The sequence below is a fragment of the Apodemus sylvaticus genome, chromosome 11 (assembly GCF_947179515.1).
Source record: "Apodemus sylvaticus chromosome 11, mApoSyl1.1, whole genome shotgun sequence".
In the NCBI taxonomy this organism is placed as follows: Eukaryota; Metazoa; Chordata; class Mammalia; order Rodentia; family Muridae; genus Apodemus; species Apodemus sylvaticus.
Window position 1 is genome coordinate 84258750 of NC_067482.1, and position 16554 is coordinate 84275303.

The 16554-nt window shown below is 39.9% G+C and overlaps 1 protein-coding gene across 1 annotated transcript in view; it reads left to right on the forward strand.

Moving 5' to 3' along the window:
- Abca13 (ATP binding cassette subfamily A member 13) overlaps nucleotides 1-16554 on the forward strand; it is a 450643-nt gene that overhangs the window by 97620 nt on the left and 336469 nt on the right. The window contains exons 17-19 of the mRNA XM_052199718.1: nucleotides 1404-6134; nucleotides 8273-10075; nucleotides 12445-12554. Coding sequence (XP_052055678.1) covers nucleotides 1404-6134; nucleotides 8273-10075; nucleotides 12445-12554 — 6644 coding nt within the window. The remainder of the gene's footprint in view (nucleotides 1-1403; nucleotides 6135-8272; nucleotides 10076-12444; nucleotides 12555-16554) is intronic.

Sequence of the window (16554 nt, forward strand, 5' to 3'; positions counted from 1 at the left end):
CATATGATAGTAGAACTTAGACTCAGGAGGGGACCAAACTTACCTGTGAAGTTTGTTGAAGCTCTGAGTGTTGATCCTCACTCCAACGTGATGAATCCTGTATCCAGGGACCAGGTTTCTCTGTGTTTACAGATTTCCCAAGGGGCTCTTTCGAATGCCAACTTTTGCAAGCATTTTGTTCCTAGACATGAATTTCATTACCTGCTGAAGCCTTCCCCATGGGCACAGGAGGAAGGACAGTGGCATGACCTCTGGAGATCATAGAATACCTGCACATTCTATGTCCTGAAAATCTCAATTATTTAATAGCTTTAGTGAGTGCAACAAAACCAATCTTAATGTGCTCTAAAGGGATGCTATGTTTTATATCTGTGAACTCAATAGAGTTAATATGGAATTGTTAACCCAAGAAGTTATAGTTAATTCAGCATTGAATTAAGGGATGGAAATATTAGAGATTAATTACAACTTATGTCAAGGAAGCTGATTTCAGTGTACACACACACACACACACACACACACACACAGAGAGAGAGAGAGAGAGAGAGAGAGAGAGAGAGAGAGAGAGACCAACACAACTTTGGCTTTGTTCTTGCCATATGCTAACAGTGCAATTTCATTAATTAAAGAAAATCAGAATTTTTTTTTCATAAGATTAAAATATTGACATGTGCTTCCAAATGCTGTCATGGGGATGAAGTAGGACTGCAGGTGAGAGTCCTTTCCAGGCGGTAATGTGATGGGTGTTTATTGTAGCATTACTCTGGTATTGTGCATCTGTTGCACTGTTACTCTGGCATTATGGCTTATATTTTGCCTGTGAAATGTGCTGACTTACTGTCTGTATCAGGCACTATCCTGATTGCTGTGGCAAAATTCTAGACATCAACTTCATGGAGGAGAGATTTATTTTAGCTCATGATCTCGGGGAATTTCAGTCTATCCAGGTAGGCAAGGCATGATGGTAGAAGCAGCCATTTGTGCTGGAAGGAGTGTGAGTCAGCTGGTCACACTGATTCAGGCAAAGTTTCTGATGCATCCCACTGCTTGATCAATCTCTATAGCCCACTTCCTTTTGAAAGGAAATATGAAAACATATTCAACAGGCACAACTAGCTGACTTGTGCTTAACAGTCATATGTATTGATTAACAAAGTAATGGGATTTAGTATGTATTCCTTCTGGTAGTAGAAAAAAATTTTAAGTATATATGGCCCTGTTGGGATTTCTCACATAGTAATAGATGCTCAGATTAGTTTGACATGAAGTAAAAAATTCACTGTCTTGAAAATTTTATGTTTTGATCACTATAAATCATTACATTTCTGTAAATATCATAGAATTTTGAGGCATTGAATTAACTTTTCTTTCTGATAATAAAAACAATTCTATCTGTATTGTAGGGCCTTCTATTTTACAAAGCACCTTCTAGTGGTGGACAAGATGTTGCACACCCTTGAAAATGGACAGATGAACATTCTTTTGTCATTTGTGGAGTTTGTGGAGAGATTATCATCTAATCCTTCTGTCTCATTTACTGCTCCTGACTTTCATAATCTTTCTTCTCTCACGGAGCTTGTTCTGAATAGAAGTGTTTCATGGATAACTCATTTAAAAAGTTTAAAGGCAGACTCATCTGATGGTGCTGCTCAGAAACTTCTGGAATTTGATAAGCTCGTCATTGAAAAAATTCAAAGACTTAAAAATCATTGGATGAAGAAGGAATCCAAAAATATTTTGAATATTTTAGAATTACTACTTCTTGAAATTAATTCAGAATTGCAAGAATTCTGGCTGAATGGTATTTCACAAGAAGAAAGAGCTAATATTGAAATCTTTTCTACACTTGCAAATTTTTCTGTTGCAGAATATGAAAAAATTCTTTGTAAACGCTTTAATTTCTCCCAATTGTTCCAATCTGATTGGCCCAAATCACTAGCCATGAATGCAGACTTTCTACATTTAAGTGAGACTACAATGTATAGTCTCTGTGAACTTAGCTTTCTGACACAGAAACAAGTCTCAAAAGCTCTGAACACCATCTATGTTCTGCAGAATACATCTGAACTTTTCTCAGCCCTTTCTGAGCCACAAAAACAAGAACTGGATAACTTTTTGACTCATATATACATAAACATCTTCAAGGACAAAGACATAGCTCTATTTCTGCAAACCTATTCTTCATTCTATCAATATCTTCATAAATTCTTCAATATTCAGAATAGACAGCCTCTGATAACTTATCTTTCTCAAATATCCAGACACATTTTGGACCTCCTAAAGCAGTTTAATGTCCAAAACATCAGAGAAGCACTTTTGTTTTTGTCGGAGACAACAGAGGCTCTTGGGATGATACCTGAAGTATCTTACTGTCAGAAGTTGCTTTCAATTTTCAACTTTTTAGAACTTCAAGCCCAGTCCCTGATGGTGAGAGGGGGGCCAGCGGAAGCAGTGATTCATGCTAGTTTGACAGGCCTCAGGCAGCTGTTCTCAGCAGATGAAGGCTTTCGTGTTTCTTTTCTTCAGTATGTCACTCAGTTTTTTAATGGTTCAGTGGAAACCCTGTTGGCGAATGAATGCTTCATTCAGGAAAATGGTACCATTTCTTCTGTGAGTTATTCAGGAAATGAGGGGTCCTCCCTTCCTTTTCCATGGACACATTTTTTCCCCAACCTCTCAGTAAATGGCAGTACGATCAGTGAATTCACGGCCATCCACTGCACCCTTTCATGGGTTCAGACGTGGACTGAGATCTGGAGAAGCATTTCCCAAATATTTAATCTGGACCTGAATGTTTTTATTCCTCTTCATGTTAGTATCACTCAGCTTTTGGATGACCTAAGAAATTATGGGAATATTTCTAAAGACTGCCAAGGAATAGTTCCCACATATCACACTGCTAGGCTCATATTAAATTTGCTTAGAAATGTAACTCAGGAGAATGACTCTCATGACTGGGATGGCCTTCAGGACCTCAGGGATCTTTGGGTAGCATTTGGTAATGAATTAAGTGCAGTACAATCACTTAACCTGGACCACGTAGAGAAATCTTTCATCACCATGGAAACTTCGCTATACCAGCTGAAGACATTTCCAATGAAAAATGCAAGCAGGGATTTTTTATATTCCCTGTTTGATATCTTCATTGAGTTAAGCAAAGCCTCAGACTTTGCGGATAGAAATGTGGAGTTGATCAATAACTTTCTTTCAAATGATCTCACTGATCATCGAGCCAAATTTGCAGGTGTCATCACTGAGCTGAAAGAAATGATATTATTTCTTAGGAATGTGTCACAGGGTGGAACTTTATTATCATGTGCTGATATTTTCCAGAGAATCACTGAGTTGATTTTCAAAGATAGCTTATTACCTGTGAACACTTCTAATAAGCCAGCACATATTCTGGCCATGTTAAGTTCTATATTTTCATCAAAGAACACAAGTAGCAGCCTGGAAGGGTGCATCACATGGATAGATATCGCAAACCATCTCTGTATAATGTATAACTCAAGTTCCTTAACCAGCCATAGTCATAACATACTGGGAAACTTTAAGGATATGGGGAACAAAATGAGCTATGTATTGAAAATTTTAACTTGGATGCTAAATAAGAAGAAACCCATTTGTCCACAGAATGAGTCAAATATAAATTGTGTAAATATTTACCTGAAAGACATAACTGACTTTCTAAATATTATAGTTACTACAGGCTTGGAAAAAGAGAATGTGCCTAATGTTGACATTTTATTAGCTCTTTTCAATGAGTCCACTAAGCAAGTAGGCATGATCATCACCAACTTAACAGAATATCTCAATGTTGCTTCTCAGTCCAACTGGAAGCACTTTAAGGATTTGCTTCTAAGACCTATGGAAATGTCAGATGACACTCCTGACCAGTTTCAGAATATTTGGCAGCACATCATAGCATTGGGGAAGGAAATGCAGAAGTTTTTAAAAGGTATTTTCCATAGTGTCCTTGGAAATAATTCCTCTTCTAACACTGAAACAATGTATAGTATATTCTCTACCAGTCCAAAGGAAGGAGATATAAGCCATTTAGCCAAATCAATTTACAACTTAGCTAACTACTTTGCTCTCAACTTAACTCATAATCTTCAGAATTCATCAGAAGTAGTCCCGCATGAAATATTGAAAGCTGTGTATCTTGGTATCCAATTGACACGGGATGTGTTCAATTTTTTAATGCCTGCTGTCCATTTCAATATTCCACAAAGTTCAGATCATGCTCAAGCTTTAAAGAAAGTGACATCTTTCTTGCATTCTCTCAAGAAGGCAGACATAGAGCTCTTAGTAGGCCAGCTTGGAGAAAACAGTGAAATCCTAATGAGTTTCTTTAAGAATCTCAGCAGAGCAGGCATCAGCCATTTAGGGGTCGATATGCTTGTGGGCTTATTGGAAAAATTTGTGGACAGCTCCCATTCCTGGAGTGTTAGCCACCTGCTGCGTCTCTCCCGTCTGCTTCCCAAGGATGTGGTGGATACTGTGTTGGATGTATATTATGCTCTTCCCCACATTGTGGAGCTCCTTCAGAGAATCACAGACAAAAACATCACAGAAAGCCTCGGGGATGTCTATAACTTTACCCTTCTTCATGGCATAACCATGTTCAATATCACCAAGGAAGACTTTGCTCATATGGTTAAAACTCTTCGGGATACTGTTGAGTTGGTAGAAGATGAGCCAGCTATTGTTTCAGAGGCTTTGATGTGTCTTAGCAGGGTTTGGTGCTCAAACTACACAAGTTTCAGGCTTGAGAAAAACCCTAAGGTAGAAGGCTGTAATATCCAGAGACAAATGTCTTTGTCCTTTTTACACATGGTGACTAGTTTACTGGATCTTCTTCACCTGCTACCCCCACGTGACTCACAGTGCAGAGGCGAAAAGTCTAGAGTGGAAATAACCAGGAAAGTGGTCTGTGCTGTCCATGAGCTAGCAGACTGGAATTCCATTCTCTCAGAGCTGTTGGAGACTTTTCATGTTAAAAATTTACTTGTGAAAGCTCTGCAGGGATTTTGGCATAAGGTATTACCCTTCATGTCATCTTCTTGGATTCAAGGTAATGGCAGCATCTCAGAACTCTGTCTGAGCAGCACCATAAAGCAAGGTGCTTTGCAAATCATAGAAAAGCTAAAATATATCAATTTTACAAAAATACCACTTGGTGAAAACAGTCTGGACAAGCTAGGTAACTTAGGTAAGATTCTTACCCTCACTAAAGGCACAGGGAAGACTGTCCAAAATAATGTTTTCTTAAATTTGGAAAGATTATTCAAATTGATTTCTGCTACTTGGACTTTAAGAAATAATACTCATTATCTGCTCTCTCCAATCACAAACTTTCTGAATGGAAATCATACAGATAGGACTTTATTTAAAAATGATAATGCAACTTACAACTTTGAAGAACTGTGGCTGGACTTTAAACAGGTTGCCAAAGACCTAACCAGTAACTTGAGTCTAGGACAGTTACATTCTAATATTAACAAAAAGATCCAAGGCATAGGTCTTCAAAACACAACTGTGGAACTTCCTCAACTTCTGGAACTCCTGGATTCATCACCAGTGAAAACGTCAGAAGTTATTGAAGGTTTTTTATTTCTCATAAAATACTGGCTACATGAGTATGAAAATGAAGATTTCCTTAGGTTTATGCAAAAACTACTCAATGCTATGGCAAGTGGGAATTCAACTGATGTAATTATGTTGGCCGGGGATTTTACTATGTATTTGGGCTATCTCAGAAACCGATCTAGAGAAGACAATTTTGATGCTGGCTTTCTTGGCCATATGCTGAATCAAGAAGAGCTCACTGACCTCTCAGCTGTGCAGTGGCTTCTTGAAAGCATTGTGATGAATTCAGGAAGTAATGTTGCTGAGCTATCTCAGGAAGCAGCTCCCAGCTTCAGTGGCACCAGCCTTCAAATAGCAGATTTCCTGAATCTCATCTCGAACCACATGCAGTCCAAAAATGACGGGGAAGCTGCAGGAAGCACAGAGGATTTCCTGAAGCAGCTTCTGGAGACATTCTTCTCATCCTTGCTAAATGGATTGCATGAAAATAAAATATCCCTCCTGCTAAAAGACTTCCACAGCGATGTCACTGCAGAGATGAGGTGAGTGTACCTTTGTTTCACCTAGTCATGCTGGTGGTGCAGTCTAGCAGGCTCACTTTCTGGAGTAGAAAAATGTCTATCATAGCTCCTGTGCCAACAGGAGTTTGGAATGGCCTTTGAAGTGATTTTTCTCACAATGATCATTTTATGACTGCATTAAGCTAACACAATTTCAATTTCTACTTAACCAGTAAACATTCAAATCTAGCTTCTGTTGATCAAGTCCAGCAGCCATGGACAAACTGCGTATACATGAAGGGAGGGTTGGAACTAATTTTAAATTCAAATTATAAAGACAATACATTCTTTCCTATATACAAGTGAAAAACTTCTTTTGGATATATATATATATATATATATATATATATCACAAATACAAGATTAAATATTTGTTTCCAATTATTCACGAACCATTAAAATAGTCATATTATCTCTATTTACAGTTTTCTAAAATATCTCTGAATGTTAGTAATGAAAGTTCTCAAGTGAAATCTTATTTCCTCTGTATTATATTACATGGGAAACATGCAGGGGCAAGTGGTACAGCAACCATGTATCACAGGAAGTTGATTCCTGTGACTCCGAAGACCAGGTAAGCATGTTGAACCTCAGAGGAAGAGCGTGTAAGAAGAGACAACCAAAGCAACAGAAACACCTTGTGTGTCATGAGCTAGAGTTTGCAGTCTGAAGAGGTGGTTAACAAGAGAGATCCACAGGTCAAAAGCTGCCTACCCGCTGATTCTGCAATTTCTAGGATAGAGGGTCTTAGAGACTCACACAGCCTTCTGACTGAGTCTGTCAGGCGCTTTTAATAAGTTTCTTTCTGAATGCCCTGAAGTTAATTTATTAGTGACTTTAAGCACTTGTGAAAGACCCCTACTCAACAGGATCTTACGTTAGTTTTGATATTTGTAGCTGAGAAGAGGCATGTTTGGGTTATAGAATGGCTATCAACTTCCATTTTTTTCTTTCAAGGAATTCTCCTCTGTAGTCCACCCAGCTTAGACACTTGTAGGAAAAGAAATGTTGGGTCTACTGGTCTACATTATATCACAGACCATTACAAATTGACTGAATAATCTGCTAGAATTCTTAAAATTCAGAACAAGATATAAATAGGCTTTCTGCTTTTCCAGATGTTAACTGATTAGATCAAGAATCATTGTGTAAGGAGGATGCTATTTATCATTTTCTTGTTACCTTTGGATCTCCCCTTCTCCTCTCACCAAACCCTATACCTTCAGCATGTTTGGAACCTGATACATTTAAGTGGGATTGGCTGTGTGAGAATGAATGGGAATTGTTAACAAATGCAGGTCTTTGTGTAGCCTAAACTCACAAGAATTCTGGTGTAGAAAATACTATATACACAACCTCAATGATAATGATTTCATAAGATCTTGCCTTAGTTATCACTCTGATCAGATCTGAGGTTCTCTGTGGCTCTACAGCCTTGGCTTTACAGTCTAGGACTGTTTAAATAAATTCTGATTTGCCAACCTGGTGAGACTATGGAAGAATCTCTTTATAATTTTAAATGTCATTTTCTTAAAGTTGAGAACCTCAAACTATAAATTGGCCCATTGGTAGTTGTTGAGATTCACTTTTATATTCTTGATACTAGTTTATCAGAGTATATATATATATATATATATATATATATAATACTCATACATATACATATATGGATATATATCCTTCAATTATATATGTGTATGCTTCAATTATCTAATTGGTTCTTCCTTCATGGTTTCTATTGTTGAAGAGCATTATAAAATTTAATGTAGCCCATTTATCCATTTTTTTTATTTTTAATGCTTAAAATCTCTTTATGGAAGTAAAAAAGGAGAATCACTATATAGTCTTTCTAGATCTCTTTTCTAAAAGCAAACATGAGGCTTTTCATATTGTTACATTCAAAGAATCATCACAATATTGCCTATGAAATTTCTTTACTGCTTTCATTATTTGATAACAAAATGTCAGGCTTCACTGAACTATTTTAGGATCTCAATCCTTTACTGAATATCATCTTCCTATGATATTATTGTAAAACAAATAAAATCATGATTAATCATATTTCAATCTTTTCATTATTAATTTATAAAAAATGAAATTAAAAATATGTAAATTTTCACTTTTGTTCCTAGAGATAAAATTGTTGAAATTCTGAAACTGGATCCATTCCTTAACTGGATGAACAAGAACCCATTGATGAACATTTTCTCAAGTCTCAAGACTGTATATTATCTGATTAAAGACTCATTTTCAGTAGATAATCAAGAACTCTCTGGAGTCCTGAAAGGTTTATCTCACATCCATCCAAGGGATCCTACAGTGAAAACTGACACTGAAGACCATTTGGACTTGTTTACTGTAGTGGCTCAGTTTCTCTCCCAAGTTAATACTTCTGAGGATCTCTCTAAATTCAACCAAAATCTCAAGTCTGTTCTCCACCTTGTACAGGAAAGTTCTGCAGAAATGGCTACTATTATAGACACTGTCTTATACCCAACTACTGGGGCCTGCTACTCCTCCTATCCTATGTTCCAACATGCCATGGTTGCTAAGCTAAGTGAATTGTTTTCTGTTGTCAACAGTTCATTCCCTCTAAGAAACAGAGAGATACTAGAATCAACTATGAGGTTATTTGGTGCCATTTCCCGAGTTGGTGAAGAAAATCATGCCCTGGAGTCAGCCTTAGAAATATCTAAAACTCTGACTATGTTGGTGAATAGCACTGCTGAACTAGGCCATCTTGTTTTATCAGTGGATTCTATGGTGAGACTTCTCAACCTAGCCAAAAATGTCTCAGGAAAGATGGCTACAATGTTGGAAACCCTTTCCATCTTTAATACAGAGGACTCCGGGAAATTCTTTGACACTTTGTATTCTATCATGCTACAAAGTGCTCAACATCATGTGAAACAAATAACTACTTTGAAAAAAGTAGATCCTTTCATATTTGTAAAGACAAAGGATTTGTTGATACCATTTCTTGACTTGGTCTTTGGGATGATTGGAGTCACACCTAACGTATCACAGGACTCTAATGTTTTCAGCATGTCATCTAGCATACTTTCAAAATATGTCAACCAATCCAGAGACTTTTCTGAGACCTTGGAAGAAATGGCTGAAACCTTAATTTCTATAAAAATCAGCTTGAGAGATTGGGACCATTTTGGGGCGATGATTAAAAACAGGACTCAAAATTTCTCTATTGGTGCTGCTGACTTAGGGGAAGAAATTCTAGATTGTTTAGTCCCTATAAGTAACATAACCAACCAAATGGACTTCTTGAAGCTTTATGGGCTCTCTTCTCCCAGCCATCCTCAGGTCCCGAAACAGGAGAGAAATCATAATGTCATCCACTTTTTGAGTGGAATGTTAACAGATAACAGCACAGAAAGAGAGACGTTTTTGAAAATGGTGATTGACCTCACCTTACAAGCTCTTTGGAATGGCTTGAAGGAAGGTAACTGGGATATTTTTAATCTTCTGTTGGCATTCGCCCAGCATCCAAATGATCTTTTAAAAACCATAGAATCAGTTGTAGAGGCCTCTAGCAGAATTCACAGTGAGTATCGAGATGACTTCAACCAAGATTCATTTTCTGATTTGTCATTGAGTCAGAACACCACTCGCTATCAGCTTGCAAAGGCAGTCCTGATTGGTCTCAGTGGAGCAGGCTTCTCAAGGGAAGGGCTTCCCCAAAACAACACTCAGTGGACACATTTCATGCACACTTTGCTTCACCCAGATTACAACAGTTTTCCTAACTCAGCCGTTCATCAGAACATCACATCAGCAGAGGATGGGAGGACCAAGGAAGAAATGGCAATTCCTCATGGCTCAGAACCAATATCATACCTCCAGAAATTCCTGAAGGCATTATTTGTATCGATTGAACACTGGCAGGAGGATCCACAAGCTGAGCAAAGGTATTTTAATCCATTTTCTTAATTTATTTCTTACTATAGTACAGTAGTACTTGCATCACAAGAAGCACTCCTATCAAACCAGAGTAAGCAGTTTTCTCAATTTTACCTCCCATTACCCTTTGAAGCCAGCATTCACACACAGTGATCCAAGTCAGTAATTTCTTTTCCATGTTTGCCTCATTATTTGGCATCCAAGTATGATTTGGATTAATTTACTTTTTTCAATCCAAAAGTAAAAGCCTTTCTTTCTAGTCACTTGTTTTGAGACCGGATATATACATCACATTTGAGAGGATAGATTGACTACTGCACCTATGCATGTATTGCATCAGTAGCACTACTTTGTATCTCAGTAAATGTGTTGTTATTATATGCCAATAAAACAATAGCACAATGAATTGTAAAATATCAACAAATCGGGTATGTCGGTCACACATATAATCACAGCCACCACAAGAACCGATATTGGGTATGTAGTCATGAATGTGAAATATCCAGTTCAGTCAAAGGTTATGCTTGCAGTTGTAACTAACCATAGGAACTGAACAGGTATCTAATGACTCTTGCCTTCCTTAAACTCAGCCCTCAATGATGATTTGCCTCTAAGCCCCCCCATCCCTAAATGGTAGATTATAAGACTGGCATTGAACTCAAAATCCTCAGCCTCCAGTGTACTACTGTTAAAGGTATGTGCCCCCATACCTTGCTGGAAACTTGTTCTTCAAAGCTCCAGTATCATGAAATCCAGCTCTGGCATTAGCCTGCTGCCTTGGGCTGGGGGATTTGTGCCCTTTGATGTACAGAATCACAGGAGGCTGCCCCTGACTCAGCTGTGATTCCTGGGTGTGGCAAGGCTCGCTATCCTGTGGTCCTTGTCTGCTTACTTTTCTGTCAACCCCATGTGGCAGTTTAGAGATGTTATGTAAATACTGTCTCATTTGCCACCAGACAGGCTGACCTACTTCCTGTTATGTTGCTACAGAACTATCCTTTGAATATGATCATTTTTTATGGCTTGGAATGATGTCCTTACTTGGTGAAACAGATGTCTCATTGTTTCACATTTTAAATGCTGGCTTCCAGGGACTGCTGCTTTATCTCCTCACTGTCTTTGATCCTCAACTACAGTGCTTGAGTGTCCTGTTCTGCTTGGGATTTTCTTTCAAATTGGAGGTAATCCTGGCCTCCTGGCCACTTTTGTTCTCTCAAGTCAGCTTTCAACTGAGATTTTCAGTTCTCCACAGCTAAAGCTTTCATTTTACATACCTTCATTTCTCTCCCTCCCTCCCTCCCTCCCTCCCTCCCTCCCTCCCTCCCTCCCTCCCTCCCTCCCTCCCTCCCTCCCTTCCTTCCTTCCTTCCTTCCTTCCTTCCTTCCTTCCTTCCTTCCTTCCTTCCTTCCTTCCTTCCTTCCTTCCTTCCTTCCTTCCTTCCTTCCTGTTTCTCTTCTCCTCTCCTCTCCTCTCCTCTCCTCTCCTCTCCTCTCCCCTTTTCCTCTTCCTCCTCTCCTCCTCCCTCTCCTCTCCTCTCCTCCCCTTCCCTCCTCTCCTCTTCTTCTCCTCCTCCTCTTCTTCTCTCTCTCCCCCTCTCCCTCCTTCCCTCCTTTCTTCTTTTTTGCTTTTTTGAGGTAGCTTCTTTCTACATAGTACTTCAACATATGACACAACATGTTTCAAAATTTTACTATTTAATTTTAATTGAGGTTTATTTATGGGGAAGAAAATAGTTCTTTCATACAAATGTATGATTGAATGGTTATGACCGTGCCTTCAAACATTGAAATGTATTTCTTCTAGCTGTTTTGAAATTTACCATGTATTACTGTTAACTGTATCCATCTCACTGTGTCATAGAACAACATTATGTTTTGCTCCTAGCTGGGACTCAGTCCACTCCCTAACCATCACTCTAGTCTTTAGAAATCATCCTTCCATTCTCAACTTCTATGAGATCAACTTGTTTCGAATCCACATGAATGATGCCATATGACATTTGTCATTTTGTTCCTGACTTATTTAACAGTATCGCCTCAATCTGTCTACACTGTTATTGAGTGCGGGCTTTATCCTTTCAATGGTTGTCATCTTCCTTTAACCACTTCAATGACCATCTCTTGTACCTCAAGAGAATGAAACAAGAAGAGAAATAAGACACCAAGTGTATTAGCAGATCAATCAGACTGCAGTAGAGCAGGAAGCTTTCTAGAAACAGCCTGCTTACCTGCCATTTTCCTTTGCTTGTACAAAGTAAACGTGGTAGTGTCAGATCAGGAGACAGTTCTTACACATGTTATAACTTAGCCTTTTACCCTGCAGCCATGCTTAGAGGTTTCACACTTACCCATTAACACCATGTTCTGTTTTTCCTAAGTGTTTTTGAGATGTGTCAAGTTTTCCGGCAGCTGCAGAAGCCCATGGATGCTTTGGAGATGCTGCACAGAGTGGAGATGATTGCTCTGCGGGGGTTCATCATCTTTGCAGGTGGGTTGCTTATGTAAGAAGTACTTATGATTGCCCTGTCTCAGTATTCACAGCTTGCCTGTCAGAGAGATCCATAGATTGATACTGACTTTCATTCAAAACAAAGCATATGTCTCTCAGCCTAGCTATGAGGCATAGCTACTAGGCTCACCCTTCCCAACCTCAGTGACCCCTGCTCTTGTCACGCTGGCTAGCCCTTCCAGACACTGTGCCTCTCTGTTCCTTGTATCTTTGTTCCTGGAATCTGTTTCTTCTGTCTTCTCAATCGTGACTCCAGCCATATTCTGTGGCTGAGAATTGGGAATATATCAGGACTGTCAGCTCCCCTTGGGTTCACAAGCCAAAAGATACCGAGATACTGTCAACTAAACAAACTCTTTGGCTTTTATTTCCTTTATCTCTCTCTCTCCTGTCAGAGTCACATTTTTTTTTTTCAGGCAGAAACCATGATGCAATCATTCACTGTACACAATATTTGAATGGAAGTTGTAGTCCCTTAGTGCTGAGTAGTCTGTATAGGGACTTGAATTCCACAGCCTTGGCACTACTGCCTTTTCATGTCCAGTACTTCCTTTCCTCAGTAGTTTATAAACACAGTGAGAACAGCATCAATCTCATTTTATGTTATATATCTTTAAAATATTCACTATAGTATTCAATTTTATAAATGAATTAGTTTATAGCTATTAAGGTAACTTTGAACTAATGAATCACATGCTTGCCAAATTCATGGTGACATATTTACTATTGATGTTATTGAAAAATAGTACCCTTAACTGCCACATAGACTGATATAGTTATTTTAGAGCTTTCTCCAATAGGTAAGCTTATGTTTGTAAGCATTTCTGACTTCACATTGCTGTTTAAATAATTCCTCGTGCATGTTTAGCCTGTGTGCTATTATGAATGTGTTCTCCCTGTTCATAAGGGCTGTGTGAATAGAACCCCAGATGTTGGTTAAGTGTTTTCTTATTGGATGAGTGAATTCCAGGATCCCTCAGACACCCATGTTGAGGCCATCTATGAGATTCCTAAGTGTGTAACCTGTGTGTGTGGGGTGTTGCTGTTCACGAGTGTTTCTATGCACTTATTCTGTGTGGTAATACTTGAGATATTAGAAGGGCCATCTTCATGGTCTTGGCTCTTATTTGGTGTAAATGAACAGAATGTGGGATTGGAGAAGATATTCCAAGGAGCAGTCTAGTTTATCCAGGAAGGGGACTATGAATATACACAAGAATTCACCATCAGTGAGGAAAGGTCACTAGTCTTAGGGTGGTCTCACTGGCCTGTGTGGGTGGCCATGGCTAGAATCCAGGTTTATAGAAGAGCATCTATCTATGGCAGAAGGAAGGGCAAATGAGACTTAGGCAGCAACCAGCCTTCTAATATTTTTTTAAATGCAATCTCACAAAATAATGCAAATTCTTCCACTGATCAGTGGTATTAGTTGAGGGAGGATACTGTGGGTAAGAGGGAAAGGTAGAAGAGAGAAGATGTTGGGGAATAAAATCCACATGGAGGCATGGCAGCTGAGACCCGAAGGCTGGAGATTGATAATACATATTAACCCACAGCTGCCCCATATCTAGGTGAACCTTGGCATGGGCATGGTAGACATTCAACTGATGTCTGTAAAAAGTAGGTCATTCGGTGGGTGCTAGCTGTGGGTCAGGCACCGTGAGGTCAGGCTGCTTCATTGGTAAGTAAAGGTAATATAGCTCCATGTAGCACAGGGTTTTATTGGCTAGAGTGTTTAGAGGCACAGAATTAAACTTGGCTTTGTTCAATGACATCAAAGCAACTGGTCTACTAGAGAGAGCTTGGTATTAAGTAGTCTGAGTTCAGGGCTTCAGGCTAGCTGACAGACACGGGGCAGGACTGGAATTTCTTTGAGATTCATAGAGGGTGAGCTGCCATCTATTTATTTGTTTTCAATGCAAATGCAAGAGGAATTTATTGTTCCAACATGTTGGGGTTGCCCTGCACATGGAAACAGAATGACCACGAGCAGCCTACCCAGTGGGCCTTTATACAGTCCCCAAGGCAACCGCCATTAGGCACAATGTGATTGGAAAAACAGTGTTACCTTTAAATTAATTGGTTGTTAGGGAATGAGGTAGGTTGCCAATGGTCTTGGAATAACTTTGGGCTTCCCCTAGCCACAGGGACCTCCCTGTGGTCTGAGGAATATAATTTAGCCTCTCCCTTCCAGAGGGGTCTGGTGGAATTTTCCAAAGTTCCTGAGCTGACCTTTTCATTAACCCCTTTCTTTGTGCATGCTTCAATCCTGAAGCAATTGCTGGTATTCTGATAGCTAATAATCCTGATCTTCTGTATCTAGTTCTTTGTATCTTTGATTTAAGATCATTAGCTGTGCTATAACTATGTGTTTCTTAACAATAGTGACCAAGTGGTCCAAAATGTAGGGGCCAAAGGCCAACATTAGCAGGAGAACAAGTAAGGGTCCCAGCAGGGTGGATATGCAGGTGGTTAAACAAGGGGAGGAGTTAAAGCAGGTTCTGGGCCAGAGATATAGTAGAACAGTGTAAGTTGTGCCTACAAGTGAATGCTTATGCAGCAAAAAGTAAACAGGACAAAAGACCTAGGGGAGAAATTCTCCCAGAACCTGAGGTCCATTATATATACTTTAGGTCTCTTACCTGCTTGGACAAGCTTTTTATACCCTAAATGAGTCCATCTGTGCATTTGGCCTAGTAAGCCTTTTGCTTACTTTCTGGGGAGCATAGTTCTCCCTTCTTGTGTGCACCATTGTCCTTCTCTTGGTAATAGCTGGTAGGGTAGCTAGCAATCTGAATCCTTTTTTCTTGCATATATATTAGAAGCCATCCCTTAATCCAGTCCCATTTCCCAGCAGGTGTTTCTTGCAGGCCCATAACCATGATAGGCTCCTGCAGAGCCACTTTATCTGTCTGGTTATTGTCCCAGGTCACTGAGTCCTGGGCAGTTGATGATACACTTGTTGGCTTTATTAGGGCATCCTAGAGGTCCAAGATTTCCTGTTTGTTTCCTCTGATGTGAGCAGTCCTCTCTCTTGGCATACATCCCTGTGGATGTAGGCTGTGGCAGAAGCATACCTGCTATCTGTATAGATGCTAATTTTCTTCCTGACTCCAAGTGCCAAGGCCTTGATGAGGGCAATTAGCTCTACTTTCTGCATCAACATGCCAAGGGGTAGAGGTTTGTTCTGCCCAGATAATATGTATGTCATCTACCACAACAGCACCGGCTCATCTCTGACCTTCCTGGAGAAAACTGCTCCCGTCTGTAAACCAGGTAGCTTTCAGCAGGGGTCAGTCTGAGAGGTCTCTCTTTTCAGGCCAATTGGTTGTGACCAGTCAGGCAGGAAGTATATCTGAGCCCCATTTTAGAGGGGCTCCAAAATGCTTACCCTAACAGAGGGTCGGGACAGTCTAGGGCAGCCCTAATGAATGTGATACCTGGTCAATCTCTAAATCTGTTACAGACTGAAGTCTGCTGCGGGAAAACCAGGATTCTTTGGTCCAGGAAGACACAGGTCCAGCGGAAAATGACAAACTAACATGACCACAGAGGTGGTTTGAAATCTGAATGTATTTCTTGGGTATCTCCCAAAGTCCAGTCAAGTTAACATCTCAAATTTAGCATCACATACATCTGTAAAAGGCTAGTTAGGCTTTCTTGGGAAATACAGGGGGTTTACCCAAAGTCCAGGGCCCATGCTGCTAAACTGCTTCTTTATCTTGGTCTCGATGTCACACTGGCCAGGGAGCTGAAGAAGGATGATTCTGGTGCCTAGCCTCCTGGCGAAAATGGCGGCATTGTAGAATTTGGGAAGCTGCCTGGCTCATGCTGTCTTCCAAGAGTACTTCTGCCTAGTCTGCTGGTTGCATTCTTTGTGCCATGCCCGGGGCCATTGTAGGCCCCAAACCCAGGACCAGGGTAGGCCCCCTGGCGATCAGCTCCAGGGATTAGCTCTGGTTGCAGCCCCTAGTCTGGT